Here is a 24,001-nt window from a genome sequence, read left to right on the forward strand (position 1 = left end):
ATGTGAAAATGTTTATGATAAAGTGATTTTGTGGGGGTTTTGTAGTTGCCAGGTCGTGAATTGAATTGACATAGTAATTACTCGGACTATTGTCCACCCCACCACTACCATATACATCATCTATTCCTGGCCAGTTATAGTGGCGGATCCAGAAGGGAAAATTAACAGGGGTACAATGAACCCTATTCGGAGGCATGCTCCTTAGAACATTTTTAAAGATGTATTTTTAGCGTAATTTAGTAATGAACATATTACTAAATTACGCTAAAAATACATCTTTATTTCAACAAATTCTAAGGAGCATGCCTCCAAATCGGCACTACAAATCTCATTCCATTTGGGAACTTGGCTCATTTTTGACTTTGGCAAACTCAAACATACCTTTTAGAATTTTATGACCCAAATCCCACTTTACAAAATCCTGAATCGACCTTCATTATACACTGGAATATTATCCATTCAACACTTACTTTAAAGTTCAACAAAGCAAAATAAAAACAACAATTTTTGTATGTTTTGTTTATTATTTTACACAGCATTCACAATGATCCCAATTATTATATTTAATGTTGCTTCCAGCCAATTCTGTGCAATTATTTTTATAATGAACCCAAAATATTTGTTCCTTGAAATTCTGAAAAATAGTTTACAATACAAGAAAACATAAAACTATTTCAAAACAGATTTATTTATTTCATTTCCATGGTAGATGTAGTGAAAGTTGGTGACATGTCTTTTCGGCATCACTATTGAGTAACTATCCAAATACTCGCCAAAATAATGGTGCAATTTTTAAAAATTATTTTACTCTACAGAAATAAAATACCAAAAATAAATGACACGTTTTTATTTTCAGTTGTGTATTTTCATAGTAAATGCTTCACCCATTATATGAGCAACATTTGTTGGAGATTTCTGCTATCATAACACAGTGAAACCTCTCAAAACCATACCCTCTGTAAACCAGAATTCCCTCAAAACAGGACATTTTTCATTGTCTTTTTAAACATCTGTACAGAAGGGAACCTCTCTAAAACGGATACCTCTTAAAACCAGACTTTTTACTTGGTTACGAGGGTGTCTGGTTTACAAGAGTTACACAGTACTAAAAATTAATATCTATTTCTTGACATTTTTAAAAGAAAATTAATTAATCGGTAATCTGTACAACATAGCCAATGGAGAAGTTTCAATAGCTGATGAAATTCACCAGTTGCGACTTATTATTTTTATCAACCATGGGCGTCTCAAGTCCAGCAATTGTGGGGGGTTTTTAAAACGGTATGTCTCCCTACAATATAACAATGATAGAACTATTTTGCATGCAAATCAGTCACTACCTGAAATAAATAAATAAATCACAGTCTGAACAACTTGTATAACATTATATATATTACACAACGAATATATATTATCCATATTAAACAATACATTTAACACTATGTAACAAAAGAAAAAACCTTTATTTACAAAAATATATATAGAGACCATGCCACATATTACACGAAAGACATGCATTTATTTTTTCGTGGTTGCCTACGTTTTGTGTAATTTGTGGACTAGTCAAGTCAGTGAACTTGAGAACACAATGAAAATATATTACATGTTTACTAATTTATGATACTACCTTTTCTATCCATGAATTAAAGTACCCAATGAAATTTCTATTTTTGGCAAAACCTAAGAATTTAAATCTACAAAGATAAAGAATTTCACTGTATCTTAAATGTTTGGCTCATGACTATATGGTGTTGCTAATAACGACCAAATCTTGCCTTCGAAATCAATTAACATCTTTTTCAAATGCAAAAACACCACGTACATAAATCTCCTATAACACTGAATGACATTTCAGTCTGAAACCTAGATTCTTGCTAGAAGCAGTCACGTTTTCACATCTAGTGATGTCAAATACATATCTGATGTCAAATACATATCTGAATGTATAAAAAAAGTAATTTACAAATTCATCCAGCAGTCCAAAACTGAAAATTTTAAAATCATTTCTGGAGACCGAGGAAATGCTTACATAGTATTTTCTTCATCACGTGTTCCCAATGTATTAAAAATATACTTGAGATTGGTGCTTTAAACAGCATAAAACACTGGCAATGTTATTAAAACAAACACACCCATATACATGTACATTCATTTAAAATCCACCCTAGTTCAATTTCAATATACAGTACAAGAACAATATGTATAACCATCATATTTATATATTTATTTACATCATTAACAATACAAAATACACCATATAAATAAAAGAATGGCTTCCACAATGTGTTAATAAAAATACTGATATTTATGTAACTTCCACTCTGAATGTTCAATGCAAGTCCTTTTCCATAATACTATATGGCTGAATGGAAGAAATACTATATTCTAAAACACTGATTGTAGGTATTCAATCACAATCGGTTGCTGATTTTGACAATATGTGAATGGCAATTCTTCATCATTGGTATGAGTCAGGGTTTACTTTAAACCATAATCTTCTGAGGCTGGTTGACTTTACGTTCAACTTGTGACAGGTACTTCTCTGGTATACCAGCAGCCCTGCAACCATAAACATACATTATACAACATTGTGTTGACAGAAAACAGAAAACAAAAACATCATATTATTTAATACAACATAAATTATTCTTTACCACTGACTGTTTTATTCAATAATGTCACACCAAATAAAAGGCCCATAGGCCTAAACTGTCACCTGAGTAAATTGCCGACCCCCAATTACTAGTCTCATTGAGGAAACAACACATGATTTTGTTTCTAAATTTAGTTGGAAATGGTCTAGTAGTTGTGAAGAAATTTAACTGTATTCTCTATACAACTCTAGTATACTTCACCCCTCCCCAGGCACAAACAAGGGACACAACATTAATGAAATTCACAACTTCGATAAACCATCTAGTGACTTTTATATATAAAGACTATTTAGTTACAGCATTTCGGAAAGTACATCTAGCAAAGAACATTTTAAAAATTTGGTTTAATTTTCCCTTTTGGGCCCCACACCTCAGACCACTGAAGTATCAGAATGATCAAATTCACAAATTTGTTTCTCCATGTACTGAGGAAGCATCCAACAAAATGTGGTTGGAATTGGACAAATAGCTTGAGAAGGTTCCCCTGTTGGACCCCGCCCCTCAGTGGTGAGAATGACTAAATAAAAAATAAAAATTCCATTAACATTTGATTGGAACCAGCTACATGTTTTGAAGTTTTGAAGAAGTTAAAGAAATAAGTTTAGATGAATTTCTCTATATATGTACATAACTAGTAACTTAAACCCCCTTCATTGGGACAAAAGGGGAACCTAACATTAATGACCTTAACAAATTAGATAAACCATATATTGACATTTACATACATGGTTATAGCATTTCCCCCATTTTGGCCCTGCCCCTCATGCCCCTGGGGGAGGGAGGGGGGTTCAGAATGATCAAATTCATAAATTTGTGCTTTCCTGTGCTAAGGAGCTTTCCACGAAATTTGGCTGAAATTGAGCAGTAAGTAAAAAAATTCAAAACGACGGATGATGGACGACATAACAATGACATAACAACGGACAAAAACATATTGCAATAGTTCACATAAGCCTTAGGCTTAGGTCACCTATTGAAAAAGGTCACCTATCAACAAAAAAAACCCATACCAAATAAAAAGGATACCTCTCCCCCCAATTTTTTTTTTTTAATAATAATGATTAAAAACAGCAACCCAACACCAACATATTTTATATCACCAAAAATGAATCTTCATGCAGTTTAATGGTACTAGTAACCTATGCATACCAGTAAAATAATGTAAACATTTAAAAATACTAATAATACATGTAGTAATAATAATAATAATACTAAATTCTGAAATAAGAAAATGTTTCTTAAATAAAAATAATTTGGCTTTAGATTGATTCCTCTCAGTGTTAATCACTTAATGAAAGAATGATATCAATTGAAATCTATATATATAATACAATAACATAAAAACAATGCATCCATATCTATCATATGGTATGTGTTCCATGCAAATATTTCTGTGAATTTATGAAGTAAAAACAAGTGCAGTCCCAAAAATAATATAATACAAGCCCATCACCAGGTGATATTTGTTGGTTACATACATCCTCCCATCCCCCCCCCCCCCCAATTGCCTCCATCTGAAGTTACAGTACACCAGCTCTGTTGATACATTACGGAGATAGTGTGTTGTAACTTTAGATGTCAATGAATCATACTGCAAAAACTTGCTACACTAATGATTACAATACTGCAACATCGTTTCAGCGTGCAGTAATGCATGAGAACAGCAGACATCTAGTAATAAGGATAAAACTGCTTGGTGTATGTGTCACTATACTACGCTTCACAAGGCCGCACACACACACTAACACTGCAAACAAAGTGCACACGAAAACCACAAGCTATGTTTTGTTTACATGTTTCGTACAGTCTAGGCTAACACTACATCCGACTGTAACTTTGCCCGGTGAATAACGTTCTGAAGATATTTCTTAGGAATTCCAGCATCCCTGTAACAAAGTGTTAGTACCGTTAAGCTGTTAGTAAGGCTACTGTTAGAAAAATAAGTCTGTTAGAGAAAAAACAAAACTATACACCTGGAAATTTATTAAGTATCACCTGAATTATACAACAGCCAATAAAAAAAAAAAAACCTAAAAATAGTTGCCCGTGCCGACAGAGTTTATTTAAACCTGATATTGAGAGTTTTTACATATTCTGTTTCTACTGCATATTTACCAAGATGGCACGAAGAAATGACTTATGGGAAGCATATCAGCTGATTTCAGCTTCATATCATATATGTTCATGCATATTTATGTGGTGTGTTTTACCCCTAGAACACATTATATGTTGACATAATAACAGGGTCATTTTAAGTCAATCATTTTTAATATCCTCTGTATACACACATTCATTTCAGTGTTTTGTATCCATGAAACGTTTACAATTACGTGCGAAGTATTAGCCACATGGTCATAACTATGTGATGCCTAATTAATTTCCAGGTGTATATATATATATATATATATATATATATATATATATATAGGAAATCAATATGTTGAAAAAATAACTCTAGTACAGAAAAACAAAAACATATTAAAGGAAATAAGTATGAAAGAGGTTAATTAAGTCTATTGTTAGTTGCTGGTAGCTGGTAACTATGAAAAACAAGCCAGCTTTATTTATATCCCTAATATCCTCCACCTGCCAATAACAATTGCAAATGCATGCTTGGAATAAACAATATCAGATGACATGGGAGATGTTTAAAAAACCGATTCATAATAATTATAGTTGAAAAAAAAAGCCCATCCATGAAAACCATGTGGAACTGTATAGAGGTTATGCCCAGATTGATCCGAATCTCCCGTCTGCCGGGTGCACACTTGATTAACTTTTCACCTTTGCTGACCTCTTTTAATTAACTAAAGACCCAAGTTGAAGTCTGCAACTCATTCATATGAACTATCACATGTTTAGTTAAGTAACTTGTATAAACATCACAGACCTGAAGACCTATGTTAAGTCACTCATATAAACGTGACAGACCTGAAGACCTATGTTAAATCACTCATATAAACATCACAGACCTGAAGACCTATGTTAAGTCGCTCATATAACCATCACAGACCTGAAGACCTATGTTAAGTAACGTGTATAAACGTGACAGACCTGAAGACCTATGTTAAGTAACGTGTATAAATGTGACAGACCTGAAGACCTATGTTAAGTAACGTGTATAAACGTGACAGACCTGAAGACCTATGTTAAGTCACTCCTATAAACATCACAGACCTGAAGACCTATGTTAATGAACTCATATAAACGTGACAGACCTGAAGACCTATGTTAAGTCACTCATATAAACATCACAGACCTGAAGACCTATGTTAAGCTACTCATGACAGACCTGAAGACCTATGTTAAGTCACTCATATAAATGTGACAGACCTGAAGACCTATGTTAAGTCACTCATATAAACATCACAGACCTGAAGACCTATGTTAAGTCACTCATATAAACATCACAGACTTGAAGACCTATGTTAAGTCACTCATATAAACATCACAGACCTGAAGACCTATGTTAAGTAACATGTATAAACGTGACAGACCTGAAGACCTATGTTAAGTCACTCATATAAACATCACAGACCTGAAGACCTATGTTAATGAACTCATATAAACGTGACAGACCTGAAGACCTATGTTAAGTCACTCATATAAACATCACAGACCTGAAGACCTATGTTAAGCTACTCATGACAGACCTGAAGACCTATGTTAAGTCACTCATATAAATGTGACAGACCTGAAGACCTATGTTAAGTAACTCATATCAATGTTCGAGATTAATGGTATCCCAATATCCCGGGGATACCAGAATTGAATTTTGGATACCAAACTTCAATAATCCAGTATCCCACTGGGATACCATGTAATGTTTTTTTGTTTGTTTTTAAATCCTGCGTTTTTATTTTTCACTGAAACAATGAAAGTCGTCATTTACTGGTGAAGTTAAGTAACTAACAGCGTCGTCCAAGTTTGTTACGATGTTATTTATGAATTTCATTTAAGTGGGATACTAAATTCTCAGGTGGGATACCAGATTTTGAAATGTTAGTATCCAACTGGGATACTGCCCCAAAGTTTTAATCTCGAACACTGCATATAAACATCACAGACCTGAAGACCTATGTTAAGTCACTCATATAAACATCATAGACTTGAAGACCTATGTTAAGTCACTCATATAAACATCACAGACCTGAAGACCTATGTTAAGTCACTCATATAAACATCACAGACCTGAAGACCTATGTTAAGTCACTCATATAAACATCACAGACTTGAAGACCTATGTTAAGTCACTCATATAAACATCACAGACCTGAAGACCTATGTTAAGTAACATGTATAAACGTGACAGACCTGAAGACCTATGTTAAGTCACTCATATAAACATCACAGACCTAAAGACCTATGTTAAGTCACTCATATAAACATCACAGACCTGAAGACCTGTTAAGTCACTCATATAAATGTGACAGACCTGAAGACCTATGTTAAGTCACTCATATAAATGTGACAGACCTGAAGACCTATGTTAAGTCACTCATATAAATGTGACAGACCTGAAGACCTGTTAAGTCACTCATATAAATGTGACAGACCTGAAGACCTATGTTAAGTCACTCATATAAATGTGACAGACCTGAAGACCTATGTTAAGTAACGTTTATAAACATGACATACCTGAGTTCCTGCAGTTTCTTGCTCTTCACCTCATCCAGTTTCTGTCTGCGAAGGCGCGCCTCCTCGTCCAGTCGCACGCCCTCCTCGAAGAACTCATTTCTCTCAAGGATGCGCTCTCGCTCGCGCTGGCGGATCTGGGCTCGAACCTCGTCGGCGTGGTGATGACGTTTACATGCGGCAGTCTCCTCCTCTCGCTTCTCCTTCTCCATCAACTCATTTTGAGCCCTGCAAAAAACACACACACATTAAACAACATCTCTACAAAACACATTCTCTCTGCACCTGCACAAGAGTTACAACACAAATAAATACTGTCTTGGATAAAGAAATGCCGCCACTGACCTGAGAACATGTTTGAACACTACGCATGGTACAAGACTTAAAACACAAATAAACACGGTCTAGGATAAAGAAATGCTGCCACTGACCTGAGAACGCGTTCGAACACTTGAAGACTTAAAACACAAATAAACACTGTCTTGTACAAGACTTAAAACACAAATAAATATACTGTAGGATAAGGAAATGTCACCACTGACCTGAGAACACGTTCAAACTCTTGAAGACTTAAAACACAAATAAACACTGTCTAGGATAAAGAAATGCCGCCACTGACCTGAGAACGCGTTCGAACTCTGCGCGCTCCCTCTACCATTGTACAAGACTTAAAACACAAATAAACACGGTCTAGGATAAAGAAATGCTGCCACTGACCTGAGAACGCGTTCGAACACTTGAAGACTTAAAACACAAATAAACACTGTTTTGTACAAGACTTAAAACACAAATAAATACACTGTCTAGGATAAAGAAATGCCGCCACTGACCTGAGAACGCGTTCAAACTCTGCGCGCTCCCTCTGCGCCTGCACGGCCAGGTTGTGTTCCTTGTGCTGCAGCTGCACCGTGCGCGCCTCCTTCAACATGGCCTCCACTGCAGCCTTCTTCTCCTGCTGGGCAGCCTCCTTCAACCGCCATTCCCGCTCCGTCTCCTCCTGGGCCCGCCGCGCCCGTATCGCGTCCCGTTCGGCCTGCTTGTCCTGGGCTCGCTCCTGCAGACTGCGCAGGTGAGCCACTTCCTTCTCCTTCTGGATGCGGATTCTCTCCTGCTCAGCCTCGTACACGGCCTCGCGCTCCTGAAAACAGGTAAAAGTTAAAAGTTGGTTTTTATAATTTCATCTCTGACCTAACACCGACGTACCACCTTGTGTACCTAATCACGTCATCTCTGGACTCTGGATGTCAAACATTCAGTAATTCTGACATAGTCCAAGTTTGTTTTGTTTAACTTCATCTCTGGACTTAAAAAAACACAGACCTAACACCAACTTACCACCTTCTGTACCTGATCACTAAATCTCTGGACTCTGGATGTCAAGCATTTGGTAATTCTAACATACAGTCCAAAAGAGGAAATGTTTGTTTTGCTTAACGACATCACTAGAGCACACTGATTTATTAATCATCGGCTAGTGGATGTCAGACATTCGGTAATTCTGACATAGTTGAAGAGAGGAAATGTTTGTTTTGTTTAATGACACCACTAGAGCACTATTGATCAGTGGCAAGTGAATGTCAAACATTTGGTAATTCTGACATACAGTCTAAGAGAGGAAACCCGCTACATTTTTCCATTAATAGCAAAGGATATTTTATATGCACAATTCCACAGATAGAATAGCACATATATGGCCTGTGATATACCAGTCATGGTGCACTGGCTGGAACGAGAACCAGCCCACTGGGGCTACTGACGGGGATCGATCCTAGACTGACCTCGCATCAGGCGAGCACTTTACGACTGGGTTACGTCCCGCCCCTCGCTCAAAGCACAAACAACAGCACAATGTAGGAATGGACTATCCATCATTGGGAAGCGGTGGGTCGTAGCCCAGTGGAAAAGTGCTTGCCTGATGAGTGGACAGTCTGGGATCAATCTCCGGCGGTGAGCCCATAATTGGGCTATTTCGTGTTCCAGCCAGACTACCACGACTGGTGTATCAAAGGCTGTGGTATGTGCTATCCTGTCTGTGGGCTGATGCTTGAGAGCAATTGATTATTTGGCCGATCGCACTTAGGAATTTAATGTCTATAATGCATAGAGCTGGGCGGTATTGAAATTTCAAGTTCAGTATTGGTATCAGTATTATTGGGGTGATTTACCTCAGTATGGGTACGGTATTCAGTATGGACACAATACCGATATCGAGCTGTATTTTCGGTATACTCTGCTTTCAAGTTAAGGCTCACCCACTAATTTTATCTAAATAAAATTAAATTACATGCATAAGGCCCTCATCTCTCTCTCTTCTTTTCAGCTATTTTGCGTTTGTCAGATATATTGTTAGTGCTTTACTAAATGGCGGATAACATTTTTTAATACCGACATTTCAGTATTTTGAAATTTGCTCAGTACGGTAAATCAGTATTGACATAATACCAATACTGAACGGTATATCCGGTATACCACCCAGCTCTAATAATTCACGAGTAAATATTTCATCTGTACATTTTAACATTGTCTGTCGAAGGACTTAAAACATAGACGTACCGCTTTTTCTTTCTGGAACTCAAGAACTTTCATCTCTGCTAGCATTTCCTGCTCTTTTACCAACTCCCGGCGCCGCATGATGGCATCATTAGCTTTATTTAGCTCTTCCTGAAAATAAAAGAATTGCATCGTCGTATTTGTCTGTGCCGTTGCATCAAATATATACATAAACAGGATCTCCTGAAAGAGATGGAATTCAGAGGAGAACACTATTTGTTTTAACTTAATTTTTATGCTTATTTGATTATTACATCTAATATCTAATTGGATATAAACATAAAAATGTAACTGAATATGAGCACAAAAATCTAACTGTATATAAGCAGAAAAATCTAACTGGATATAAGTATGAAAATCAAACTGTATATAAACATGAAAATGTAACTGGATAAAAAAACATAAATCTAACTGTATATAAATTTGAAAATCTAATGGGATATAAGCACAAAAATCTAACTGGATATAAGCACGAAAACCTAACTGGGTAATAGCACATGAATCTAACTGTATATAAATATGAAAATATAACTGGATAAAAGCAAAAAAATCTGGACAAAACTTGGACTGTTTTCTCTTTTAAGTATTCTTCACCTGACCTCAAACAATGGCATATTCCCAAAGGGATAGTAGTCTGATCCGAACATCCCAACAGTATGTAAGGATTAAAATGTAACTGGATATAAGCACAAAAATCTAACTGTGTGACAGTATGAAAATTTAACAGGAAAAAAGCACAAAACTGAACTGTATGCAAGGCTTAAAGTCTGTATAAACTGCAGCATGCCATGCATTACTTACCTGCAGCTCAACCTGGTCGCATTTCACTACTCACCCCCCCTCCCCCGCTCATGTTTCACTATTCACCCGCAGCTTCACCTGGTCGTACTTCACTATCCACCCGCAGCTCGATCTGGTCGTGTTTCACTACTCACCAGCAGCTCGACCTGGCCGCATTTCACTACTCTCCCCCTGGCCACGTTTCACTATTCACCTGCAGTTCGACCTGGTCGCATTTCAATACTTACCCCTGGCCACGTTTCATTAATCACCGACAGTTCGACCTGGTCGCATTTCACTACTCACCCCCTGGCCACGTTTCACTACTCACCTGCAGCTCAACCTGGTCGTGTTCACTACTCACCCCCTGGCCACGTTTCACTACTCACCTGCAGCTCAACCTGGTCGCGTTCACTACTCACCCCCTGGCCACGTTTCACTACTCACCTGCAGCTCAACCTAGTCGCATTTCAATACTCACCCCCTGGCCACGTTTCACTACTCACCTGCAGCTCAACCTGGTCCCATTTCAATACTCACCCCCTGGCCACGTTTCACTACTCACCTGCAGCTCAACCTGGTCGCGTTTCAATACTCACCCCTGGCCATGTTTCACTACTCACCTGCAGCTCAACCTGGTCGCGTTTCAATACTCACCCACAGTTCGACCTGGTCGCTTTTCACTACTCACCCTCTGGTCGCGTTTCACTACTGACCCGCAGCTCGACCTGGTTATGTTTCACAACTCAACCCCTGGTCGCATTTCACTACTCACACCCTGCTCATGTTTCACTACTGACCCACAGCTCAACCTGGTCGTGTTTCACTAGTCACCCCCTGGTCACGTTTCACTACTCACACCCTGCTCATGTTTCACTACTCACCCGCAGCTCGACCTGGTCACGTTTCTTCTTATCGAGGTCGGCGATGTCCTCCTCCATCAGCTTCTCGATGTACTTCTGCATCTGGACGTTCTCCTGGTCCTTCTTCTCCAGCTCAAACAGACGCGACTGCTCATTCTCCTCAATCTGCTCCAGCAGCTTGCCCGCCCCAAACAGCTTGTCGTCACGGCGACGCCGCTCGATCTCCTCCTGTACGACAATGGCGTTCTGCCGGTCGACCTCCATCATCTTGTCGAGTCGGCGCTCCTCCTCCGTCATCTCACGCTTTATCTGGCCCTTCTCCAGGATCTGTGCATCACGGATTGCATGGCACTTCGCATTCAGGATCAGCTGTAATACACCAAACAAACATTGTGATGCTTCACACGACTAACAACTCACACTAATAGGCAATTGGTAATTCACACAGAGAGTGCAATGTTTTAAGAGTTTAATGTCGCCCCTCTATGCATATACCCAAATAACATACACGAACACTGCTGGTACTAAAGTCTACACATCTAAACATTTGTCTAATATACACTCTTGGTACTAAAGTATGCACATCTAAGCATTTTTGTTATATTTTTAAGGCAATATCCTCACTGAGACATTTGATAACTAAATCTCAGACTCATTGAGATATTTGATAACTAAATCTCAGACTCATTGAGATATTCTAAATAACTAAATCTCAGACAACATGTGAAATGAAGTAACCTCATTGAGGTATTTGATAACTAAATCTCAGACAACATATGAAGTGAAGTAACCTCATTGAGGTATTTGATAAGTAAATCTCAGACAACATATGAAGTGAAGTAACCTCACTGAGATATTTGGTAACTAAATCTCAGACATGTGAAGTGAAGTAACCTCATTGAGATATTTGATAACTAAATCTCAGACAACATATGAAGTGAAGTAACCTCATTGAGATATTTGATAACTAAATCTCAGACAACATATGAAGTGAAGTAACCTCATTGAGATATTTGGTAACTAAATCTCAGACATGTGAAGTGAAGTAACCTCATTGAGATATTTGATAACTAAATCTCAGACAACATATGAAGAGAAGTAACCTCACTGAGATATTTGGTAACTAAATCTCAGACATGTGAAGTGAAGTAACTTCATTGAGATATTTGATAACTAAATCTCAGACAACATATGAAGTGAAGTAACCTCATTGAGATATTTGATAACTAAATCTCAGACAACATATGAAGTGAAGTAACCTCACTGAGATATTTGAAAACTAAATCTCAGACAACATATGACGTGAAGTAACCTCATTGAGATATTCAATAACTAAATCTCAGACAACATATGACGCAATCTAATTAAAATTAGCTCCACTATTACATGTGGATCTAACACCAGCCAGTTTGGAGCTCATGTCCACCAATCAAAACCTTACTTGCAGAATCCTGCCAGTGATTTAAAAATAATTTGAAAACATTCCGAATTATCCTGAGGGTATACGATATGTTTCATGTGAATTACGAATGCCCTATTTAGACCAGTAGAACTAATTTTAATTGGATTGCTAACAACACTGCGTAGTCCCCAATGTCCAGGTAACATTCCGTCTGTAAATAATAATTTAAATATTGACCAATCACACTTCGCCTTTTATAACGTTACTTGGGAGCATACAAATTCTAAAAATATCGGGCGAGTCTATTTTAGTGGCCGCAGTACAGCGAACCATACCAATACGTACGGGGTGGGTTATCAGTCTTCAATTTTACATTAAAAATTATTTATTTATTTATAAAAAAAACCCCAACTAAATCAGTCTTCAGTTTTACATTACAAATTATTTATTTTATAAAATAAAACATGTTTTAAGGCATTTCGTAATTCACACGAAACATGTCGTATACCCTCAGGATAATTCGAAATGTTTTCAAATTATTTTTAAATCACTGGCAGGATTCTGCAAGTAAGGTTTTGATTGGTGGACATGAGCTCCAACTGGCTGCTGTTAGATCCACATGTAATAGTGGAGCTAATTTTAATTAGATTGACATATGACGTGAAGTAACTTCACTGAGATATTCAATAACTAAATCTCAGACAACATATGACATGAAGTAACCTCATTGAGATATTTGATAACTAAATCTCAGACAACATATGACATGAAGTAACCTCATTGAGATATTGTTAACTAAATCTCAGACAACATATGACGTGAAGTAACCTCATTGAGATATTGTTAACTAAATCTCAGACAACATATGTCGTGAAGTAACCTCATTGAGATATTTGTTAACTAAATCTCAGACAACATATGAAGTGAAGTAACCTCATTGAGATATTTGATAACTAAATCTCAGACAACATATGACGTGAAGTAACCTCACTGAGATATTTGATAACTAAATCTCAGACAACATATGACGTGAAGTAACCTCACTGAGATATTTAATAACTAAATCTCAGACAACATATGACATGAAGTAACCGCATTGAGATATTTAATAACTAAATCTCAGACAACATATGACATGAAGTAACCTCATTGAGATATTTAATAACTAAATCTCAGACAACATATGAAGTGAAGTAACCGCATTGAGATATTTAATAACTAAATCTCAGACAACATATGACATGAAGTAACCTCATTGAGATATTTGATCTCGTCCTCTTGTTCCTGTCTCATGGCATTTGCGTTAGCTAGCAGATGTTCGGCTTTGTCTTTCGCCTCAAGTTCAAGGTCAGTTAACCTCTCATGTTTCTGTCGGGCAAGGTCCATGCTCTTGATGAAACGTTTGCGTTCAAGTGCGTCATCCTGCAGGATTAAATAATCACATTCATGTCAATCGCATTTTTTAATTCACTTATTTCCCTGCTATCAATAAAAATCAGAAATCTGTGGAAGTAAATTCTTGTCCTGGACAGAGAAGCCAGCCGAGGTTGGCTCTTGTGCCCAGGATAGACGTGCGCTACAACAGCTTGCTCTGAATGTGCACGTAAAGCCCTATGACCTAACCTGACCTGACCTGTAAGTAAACGTCTCATCTACCATAAATTGATTTGGTGTCACTCATATAGTTGCATCTCAATTTTAATTAATTAAATTCTTCATTAATTTCTGTTTTAATGTAATATAAAATTCACAATCATCCTACATGTAGTTCCATTAAAATGAAATTATTCTTTAATTTAAAAATTAATTTACTGAATTTTTAATTTAACATCATGAATATCATAAATATTTTGTACTTGTTTTTTTAAGTGCAGTTGTAGTGTTTGCAAAGGGGAAAAGACCCCTCCCTCCCCCAGACCACCCTCACCATTCAGTTGCCACTCAGTACATAAACATACAGATCATGCAGTCATTTCATTTCTTTGCTACTTTAAAACATTTTACTACTGGTATAATAATTTTCTGCGAACATGTATAATTAGCCTTTAGACAAAACAAAAAATCCAATTATTAGCTATGGTGTTTGCATCTACCAGGGTCCATCTAAGCTGACTGTCAATGAGTTCTTTTTATTACAATTTCTCTTTCACTATAAAAAATAACTTTAGCATTTTTTTATTTATTAGATTTTTTTTTTTTATCTTACTGCTACCTTTCCTTTTTGTCTTTGAATTCCTTCATGCCAGGTAGGTGCAGGGAAGTTAATAGACAAAGAGACTGCACCCATGGAGGAAGCTGAGACAGTTGGAACAACATTTCCTAATTCAATTCCCACTGTCCTGGACAGACAGCCCAGATAACTGATGTGTGTGCCCAGGACAGCGTAATTGGATATAAGCACGAAAATAAGTTGAAATGAAGTAATTCAATTAACGCTACTTCAGTATTTAATTATAGCACACAGTTACATGAAACGCCTTTGGTTTAGCAGTTTGCATAGGAACACAAACAACCTTAGCTAGTTTTATAAATTAGGAAATTCTTGTTATAAGCTGGATCTTTTTTTGTTTACATTTGTAAAGATTCCATTTTAGGATATGTAATAAACACAAAATCACATGTGCTTTTTCTGGTTTCTGTATTTCACTGGTGTATTTCATGCTGGATGTCACATTATAAACATCTGAACAATCGTGAATCCAGAGGCTTGCCAAAAAACGTAAAACTCCTATTGTCAAAGATAATGAACTGGCTGTGTATCGAAAGCAAATGAACAATTAGCATAATATGATGACTAGATACATTTCTACATTTTCAGTCACTGACCAAAAATGTAGCTTTTTGTGATAGAACTACTTTCACGCTACTTATAATCAGCAAAGAAATGTTGATCTCCAATGTAAACAAGCATTGTGACATTAAAAATATAACAATAGTGTGGTAAATAACTTTAATTAAAAAAAATAAAAAAAATAAAAATTGTTTGTTATTTAAGAACTATTTTGTTAGATATTACAGGCAACGGTCACATAGCCTGTATCGTCAGAGGGTATTTTTAACATTTTAAAACACATGTGGCCAATACACACAGGGATGTGAGATGGGCTGGAACAAGAAAGCTTACTGCTCACCTTCTTTCTGCCCAAGTCAAACAAAGGCTTTCAAATAGCATACAAAACTGGCCAACTGCAGCGAAGCTGACGAAATCCTGCCAAGGGAAGTACTACGCGTGAATACTACTTGCGATCGTGCGATACTACTTTCGTTTTTTTGTTTTCGCAACGTTTTGGGGGGCTTTTTGTTGGGGTTTTTTCGATGAAATAAAAAAGCGTAGTTATGCTTAATTTTCACATCCATGTACACAGAAACATTCAGTACTTACAAGTATGCTGACTTTCCAAACTCTAGGGTGTACAGAACAACTAACCACTATGCACATACCACTAACTGTTCTTTCTCCCTCTTCATCGCTTCCCATCGAGCCAGTTTCTCCTCTCTTGTGAGCACATGTGAACTGCCGAGGATTCGGCTAAACTCCCCCGGGTCTAGAATGATCGATTTTCCAGAGGGGTCGTCTGTAGGTACACTAAAACACAAAACATTATTACATTCCAGGCTGATGTTTTTAAGGGAATGAATGTTTAACGACACTGCAGCACAAAAATACACGTCGACTATTGGGTGTCTCTGTTTTTAAGGGAATGAATGAATGAATGTCTAACAATACCCCAGCACAAAAATACACATCGACTATTCGGTGTCACTGTTTTTAAGGGAATGAATGAATCAATGTCTAACAATACCCCAACACAAAAATACACATCGACTATTGGGTGTCACTGTTTTTAAGGGAATGAATGAATGAATGTCTAACAATACCCCAGCACAGAAATACACGTCGACTATTGGGTGTCTCTGTTTTTAAGGGAATGAATGAATGAATGTCTAACAATACCCCAGCACAAAAATACACATCGACTATTCGGTGTCACTGTTTTTAAGGGAATGAATGAATGAATGTCTAACAATACCCCAGCACAAAAATACACATCGACTATTGGGTGTCACTGTTTTTAAGGGAATGAATGAATGAATGTCTAACAATACCCCAGCACAAAAATACATATCGACTATTGGGTGTCTCTGTTTTTAAGGGAATGAATGAATGAATGTCTAACAATACCCCAGCACAAAAATACACATCGACTATTGGGTGTCACTGTTTTTAAGGGAGTGGGATGTTGTGGGGTGGACAAAAAGTCACTCCTCTTCAAAATGACAAACACTAAAAATGACTAAATTTGTAAGTTTGAAAACCACTCCCCTACCACTCTCAAAACGATATCTACTGTCAGGGCTAGCTCTGGGTGAGCCAAATATTTCGCCATATTGTCCACTGAACTTCAAAAATTAAGTTATTTTCTAAAAAAAAAGTCAGTTATTACATAAAATATTTCGCCATATTGTCCACTGAACTTCAAAAATCAACAGTTATTTTCTAAAAAAAATGTCAGTTATTACATAAAATATTTCGCCATATTGTCCACTGAACTTCAAAAATCAACAGTTATTTTCTAAAAAAAATGTCAGTTATTACATAAAATATTTTCACCAAATGAAAATAAAATTCGCCAACTGTTTTCAAAATTCGCAACTGGCAAATTTGGCGAGTGCCAGAGCTTGCCCTGACTGTAGTGGATTCTTTTAGAAAACATGATAAACCAATTTACCAACAATTCAAAAATACTTAATTTATCTATCCATGCAACTACCGTACATATATCTGTAACCGTTGTCAGTTTGCCAGTGTCAGTCTGCATATTTTGTAAATATTTTATGCTGATATATCATATCATTTTCATTTGGCATTTAACACATACAGTATTTATGACTGCTGAGTAATGTCCAGAGCAGCAGACTACATGTGAGAAAGTCTGTGCACATGTTACCATAAAACATATACTTACATACACAGGGAAACCCCTCTAAACCAGACACCCGTAATTAGGACCAAGAAAAATGTCTGGTTATTACAGGAATCCAGTTTAGAGAGGTTAAGTTCTGTTCTGATTTTTAAAATGGGACTATAAAATGTCTGGTTTTGAGGGAAGTCCAGTTTAGAGAGGGTTTGGTTTTGAGAGGTTTCACTGTATAATTATTTATTGGTATATTATAAGTAGGGGAATATCCTTTAACTCTCCATTCCTGACAAAATAAAGAAACTATAGCAGATCTCGTCTCCATTTTGTTTCAGGAATGGAGAGTTACTCAGTCATTCCTCTGCGGTCATTTCCCACTCACATGAGATTGCGAATAAGATCTTTGGTTATGATTTGAACAGTCTCTTTGTTTTGATACGGAGTTCTCTTCTTCCGGTTTCGATCACGTGCCTGCTTCTGAATATTAACTTCTTGGGGGTTATCGAGGGGGGCACAGTTTTTCTGGTTGTTCTGGTTGCGATCACCAAACAGGCTCTCGTCCACCTGTGAGTGGTGACTGACTGTCCGGTACTGTCGGGTTTTTGCTCTCCTCGAGGCCGAGGAGGCGGAGCTGTTACTAGCAGAAATGGTACTGCCAGGCTGAAAGACAAGGAGTACTGGTTAAAGGTGCATTCTCTCAGTTCCAACAGTCACATTCATGTTATTTGTACATCTATTTGTGATCAGCAATTACCACATGAACCGGTGAACCACTAACTCAAGAATATCAGCTGTCATATTTTGTTACTTTTACATCTAGATATCTTTAAACCACTACCTCAAGAATACCAAATTAAATATGTCATATTTTGTTATTTTTACATTTATTTGTGATCAGTAATGACTACATGAACCGGTGAACCACTAACTCAAGAATATCAGCTGTCATATTTTGTTACTTTAACATATAGGAATCTTTGAACCACTAACTCAAGAATATCAGCTGTCATATTTTGTTACTTTAACATATAGGAATCTTTGAACCACTAACTCAAGAATATCAGCTGTCATATTTTGTTACTTTTACATCTAGGAATCTTTAAACCACTACCTCAAGAATACCAAATTAAATATGTCATATTTTGTTATTTTTACATTTATTTGTGATAAAAAAAATACTACATGAATCTTTGAACCATAAACTCAAGAATATCAGCTGTCATATTTTGTTACTAATACATCTATGAATCTTTGAAACACTAACTCAAGAATACCAAATTAAATGCCATATTTAGTTATTTTCACATTTATTTGTGATAAAAAAAAATTACAACATGAATCTTTGAACCACTAACTCAAGAATATCACTGTCATATTTTGTTACTTCTACATCTATGAATCTTTGAACCTCTAACTCAAGAATACCAAATTAAATATGTCATATTTTGTTATTTTCACATTTATTTGTGACAAAATAACTACCACATCAATATTTGAATCACTAACTCAAGAATACCAAATTAAATGTCATATTTTGTTATTTTTACATTTATTTGTGACAAAATAACTACCACATCAATCTTTGAATCACTAACTCAAGAACATGAAAAAGTGTCAGCTCTTGGCATATCTATAAACTTCAAAAGAAACAAAAAATGTTGAAACATCTGCTGGAAATAAAACAATTCCTTGCATGTTTCTTTCTTTGTTTCTATTTTAAACAATATTTATTCCATTTTTTTTAATGGTAGTGGGTCTAATATAAGGCTCACTTTTAGGGCGAAATGGTTCAGTACGAATGACATTTAGAGCGAACCAACCCTGGGCAAAACAGATCAATGCTCTAAATAGTTTCAGAGCAAAATGACCCAAAATCGTAAAATTCTAATTGGCTGCTGTTTTAATAAACAGTGATGTAGATTTTTCTGTTTACTTTGTACTTTTACCAAAATCTTCTGAAAACATTAACATGAATATTTGTTCCTTGAAATAACAATAATAATAATAAATTCTTTATTTTAAGAGGGTATACTGTTACTATACACAGCATCTTCTTGTTATTCTTCCTTGAGGCTTTCTAAGGTTGACGACAGTCACTTGTTTTGGCACAAATGGTAAATTTTTTATATGATATATTTGACAAAAGGTACTTTTTATTTCTTTCATTTTTTTAAACTTAAACTTAATATTTTTTCCAGAATTATGAAAAATAAAAGCATGTACCGTCTGCTCGTTATAGAATTTTGACAGGGATCAAGGTTAGTAGACCAGTTTTTATTTTAATGTAGTGAAACACTGTAATAATATAGCTAATTTTGAATTTGAATGACGTCTGTATTCCAATGACATCACTTTACATCTCCTTACAATAACAATAAATTGGGTAGGGCAGTGATCCCAGTATTCGACCAGTACCCACCGGCCTTGGTGGCGTCGTGGCAGGCCATCGGTCTACAGGCTGGTAGGTACTGGGTTCAGATCCCAGTCGAGGCATGGGATTTTTAATCCAGATACCCACTCCAAACCCTGAGTGAGTGCTCCGCAAGGCCCAATGGGTAGGTGTAAACCACTTGCACCGACCAGTGATCCATAACTGGTTCAACAAAGGCCATGGTTTGTGCTATCCTGCCTGTGGGAAGCGCAAATAAAAGATCCCTTGCTGCCTGTCGTAAAAAGAGTAGCCTATGTGGCAACAGCGGGTTTCCTCTAAAAACAGTGTGTTTGACGTCCAATAGCCGATGATAAGATAAAAAATCAATGTGCTCTAGTGGCGTCGTTAAATAAAACAAACTTTACTTTTTTTCGACCAGTACCCAGCATTTGACCAGTGTATTTAATTAATTACCTTACTCCTTTAAACTGAATAGTATATAGATTTTCCCAAAGTATTTCGAACATATGCGACAGGGTGAACATTCTTTCTTTCGGAAACGCAATAGCAGACGATAACCATGTGAATGAACGTATACTATTACACTATCCAGCATACCGTGAACATTTGCAATACTTTTAATCCATTTGAAATCTTTGAAAATGTCTTTAATGTTTTTATTTATAATAAAACAGAGCTGGCAATGCAATGTGACCTCAGTCATTATAATTTCGATCACGTGACCACATGATCAAATCATGACATATGATAGAGAGGGTTGCCCCAGTATTCAACCAATAGAAAAGCTTGAAGATACATTACCAAAATAAACTGCCAAGAACCAGAAATGTACTACTTATATGTCTTTTGGTGCTGTTTGTCAGGACTTACACAATTATATTTTCTTTTGTTTTCAGTCTAATACAATTATCTGTAAATTGAGACAGGACCAAGACACTGTTTATCAGAAAGAATGTGCGCATGTGTGAATGTACATACAAACATGTGTGTGTGCATGTGTAAATACATGTGTGTTACAGTTGTTAAAATCAACGGTTTTGGGGTTTAGGTGTTTGATATATGTTGCATTTACTATAAAATAAACTTCAAAGTTTAGTTTTATTAGTGAATTAGAAAGTGGTCGAAATCATGTCATTTGGTTGAACACTGTACATTGCAGCTCTAGTCATCGTATAATGCATGAACAACTTGGGTTTATTTCACGAATAGCATTGCCAGTAAGTATGTACGACGAAAAACAAATATTAACAAATGTCTATAAAACGAACATGTTACAATCCTTTTTTTCTTATGTGGTCCAATACTGGGGCATTTGGCCTATATGACGTTTCCATTTTGAGAACACTGAAAAATTCCAATGCAAAATTGCTATTGAAAATTTTCTGTTTGAACATTACTAATGCACCTGGATGTCTTGGAAGAAAATCTTGTAATTAAAACATTGTATCTTTCACGAAATATGGATTTCAAGTGAAATTATGGTGAGATATGCTATATTTATTGTGTACGAAAACAAAACATGGGTGCAAAATGTGGGTATCAGGTCGTTTTGTAACCATACCGTTTCGTACCATTACCGGTTCGTACCCAAAAGCATACCAGTTCGTACCCAAAGGCATACCAGTTCGTACCCAAAGGCATACCAAACAAAGGCATAAATTAAAACAAAAAGTTGTATTCTTCTATCAAAAATGTATTATATCGGACAATGTAGGCATTATTAGACCTAAAAAAAAGTCCACATTCCAAAAACATGGGATATCAGATTTTATTATATTTTTGTTATATGTGCGTGCGTGTGCGCACGTAAGTAGGTGTGCGTATATGAATGTTTTTGTTTTGAGCATATATACGTACGAAGAGAGGATCGGTCTTGCGAAATATTCCGATCGATATCTCGGAACGGTTATGCATAACAATAAACACCATCGCTGCACTGTGGAATCGACACCAAATTACAAGACAAAAGAATTGCTCTTTGGCTACGAAAAGGTATGTTTTTTGGTTACGAAAAGGTATGCTTTTTGGTTACGAAACGGCATGTTTCAGTGATGCACAGCACATAATTGCTCATTTAATGCTTATAAAAAATACTGAGTGATTATTACAACAATTTTTTTGCTAAATGTTACAATATGTTTGTAATATAACATTACAATTGTGTATTTAAAAAATATATTAATGTTAGGTGTAATGTATGACATTATTTAATTGGTTACGAACTGGTATGCTAGTGGTTACGAAACGGTATGGTACGAACGTGTTTGGGTACGAAACGTCAGAAAAATATCCGCCCGGTCCCCCTTCCCCTAACCCTAACCTTAACTCCAACCCTAACCCCAACCCTAGCCCTAACCCCAGCCATAACCCCAACCCTAACCCTAACCCTAACCCTAACCTCAACCCTAACTAAAAATAATAATGGAGGGGACCGGGCGGATATTATACCGAAACGTCTAGAAACCCAAAATGTGACTGTCGTCGGCCATAACAATAACACAATTATAACAATAACCCCTGCCACCCAATAGATATTTGAGACCAAGTTAGATCAAAAGATAATAGTAGGTCTGAAAAGTATTTTAAATGAAGGTCATTATTTGTTTTACACCTATGCAATAATTTATAAAAATCGGCCATTCGTGGTGGTTTGCCGTTTGAAGCTGACGTTTAGTCGGCAATTTCGCCATATATTTTAAGACAATTAGCCTACGTGCAAGTGCCTGTCGCACACCCTATGTATACAACACATTATATAAGCTTAACCATCTTACCATGTTACGTCCGTCTGTTCTAAAATACTTGAATAATATTTAAAATAAGATCACCACAACCATAAAAGTCTCAACTGCACACATCAAATTATTTACTTCTGGTAACCATGGTGTCTGCGGTTGCGTCAAACTGTACTTCCGGTTCAGTTGATTAACAGTATGCACTGCAACCAGGGTCTTGTTAACCATGAACATAGAAACGGGAAGTTCGGTATCCAAACCGAAACGTACCCAACGAAAACGTAACCAATTTTGGACAAAATGTACCCAAATTTTGGTCAAAACGTACCAAGTACAAATTACATTTTGTGGAGAGTAAATAAATTATCAAACTTGTTTAAGTACCAAACAAAATATGTTGAACAAGTATGAGGATTTTTTTATAGGCTTACATATACAATTTTTTATTTGTTTTTAAATCCTAAACTAGTTTCATATATTATATATGTCAACCCGTTAACATTCATGCAATGCACGAAGTTACAGCTAGGCAAAGTCTAAAATCAGAATACGAATAAGGAATACCTGATTATTATTATTATATTAATATATACAGTTACGGATAAGGAATACCTGATTATTATTATATTAATATATACAGTTACGGATAAGGAATACCTGATTATTATTATATTAGTATATACAGTTACGGCCAATTGTAGCTGGCCCAGTGTGTGCAACCCACAGACTGAGCAATTTCATTGATATATTGTCGAAACCATTTTTATTAAAAGTAACCAGTTATACAAGAGACACTATGGATTTCATCAACAACCTGCCAGAAAAGACAACGGAAGAAAGCTTACTGGTAACATTTGATGTAACAAAACTATATTCCAGCATACCACATGACCTTGGAATCACCGCAGTGTCATACTGGTTAACCAAATATCCCGAACTTTTGCGAGAACGAATTTCGAAGTCTTTAATTGTAGAAAGCATAAAATATATATTGGAAAACAATATATTTTACTTTGATGGGAAACATTACAAACAGATTAAAGGGACGGCAATGGGTACCAAAATGGCACC

The 24,001-nt window shown here is 36.3% G+C and overlaps 1 protein-coding gene across 1 annotated transcript; it reads right to left on the reverse strand.

Moving 5' to 3' along the window:
* Positions 1-504: 504 nt before the first annotated feature.
* Positions 505-23,094, reverse strand: LOC121386258 (cilia- and flagella-associated protein 45-like). The gene is made up of 9 exons (XM_041517102.1): positions 22,970-23,094; positions 18,186-18,463; positions 16,326-16,470; positions 14,136-14,306; positions 11,504-11,851; positions 9,843-9,950; positions 8,120-8,427; positions 7,293-7,517; positions 505-2,559 (listed from the first exon to the last, which is right to left on the reverse strand). Exons 1-9 carry the CDS (start codon positions 22,970-22,972, stop codon positions 2,484-2,486), a joined length of 1,662 nt encoding a protein of 553 aa, XP_041373036.1. The 5' UTR covers positions 22,973-23,094; the 3' UTR covers positions 505-2,483.
* Between the last annotated feature and the right edge of the window lie 907 nt (positions 23,095-24,001).

The sequence above is a fragment of the Gigantopelta aegis genome, chromosome 12 (genome assembly GCF_016097555.1).
Source record: "Gigantopelta aegis isolate Gae_Host chromosome 12, Gae_host_genome, whole genome shotgun sequence".
Lineage (NCBI taxonomy): Eukaryota > Metazoa > Mollusca > Gastropoda > Neomphalida > Peltospiridae > Gigantopelta > Gigantopelta aegis.

Bases quoted from the DNA above. Each gene is read 5' to 3' on its own strand.
- LOC121386258 (XM_041517102.1), bottom strand. The intron at 16,471-18,185 runs GTGAGTGGGAAA...TTTGTGTTTTAG, and splicing joins GATCTTATTCGCAATCTCAT to TGTACCTACAGACGACCCCT. The intron at 14,307-16,325 runs GTATGTGCATAG...TTAATCCTGCAG, and splicing joins GGGAGAAAGAACAGTTAGTG to GATGACGCACTTGAACGCAA.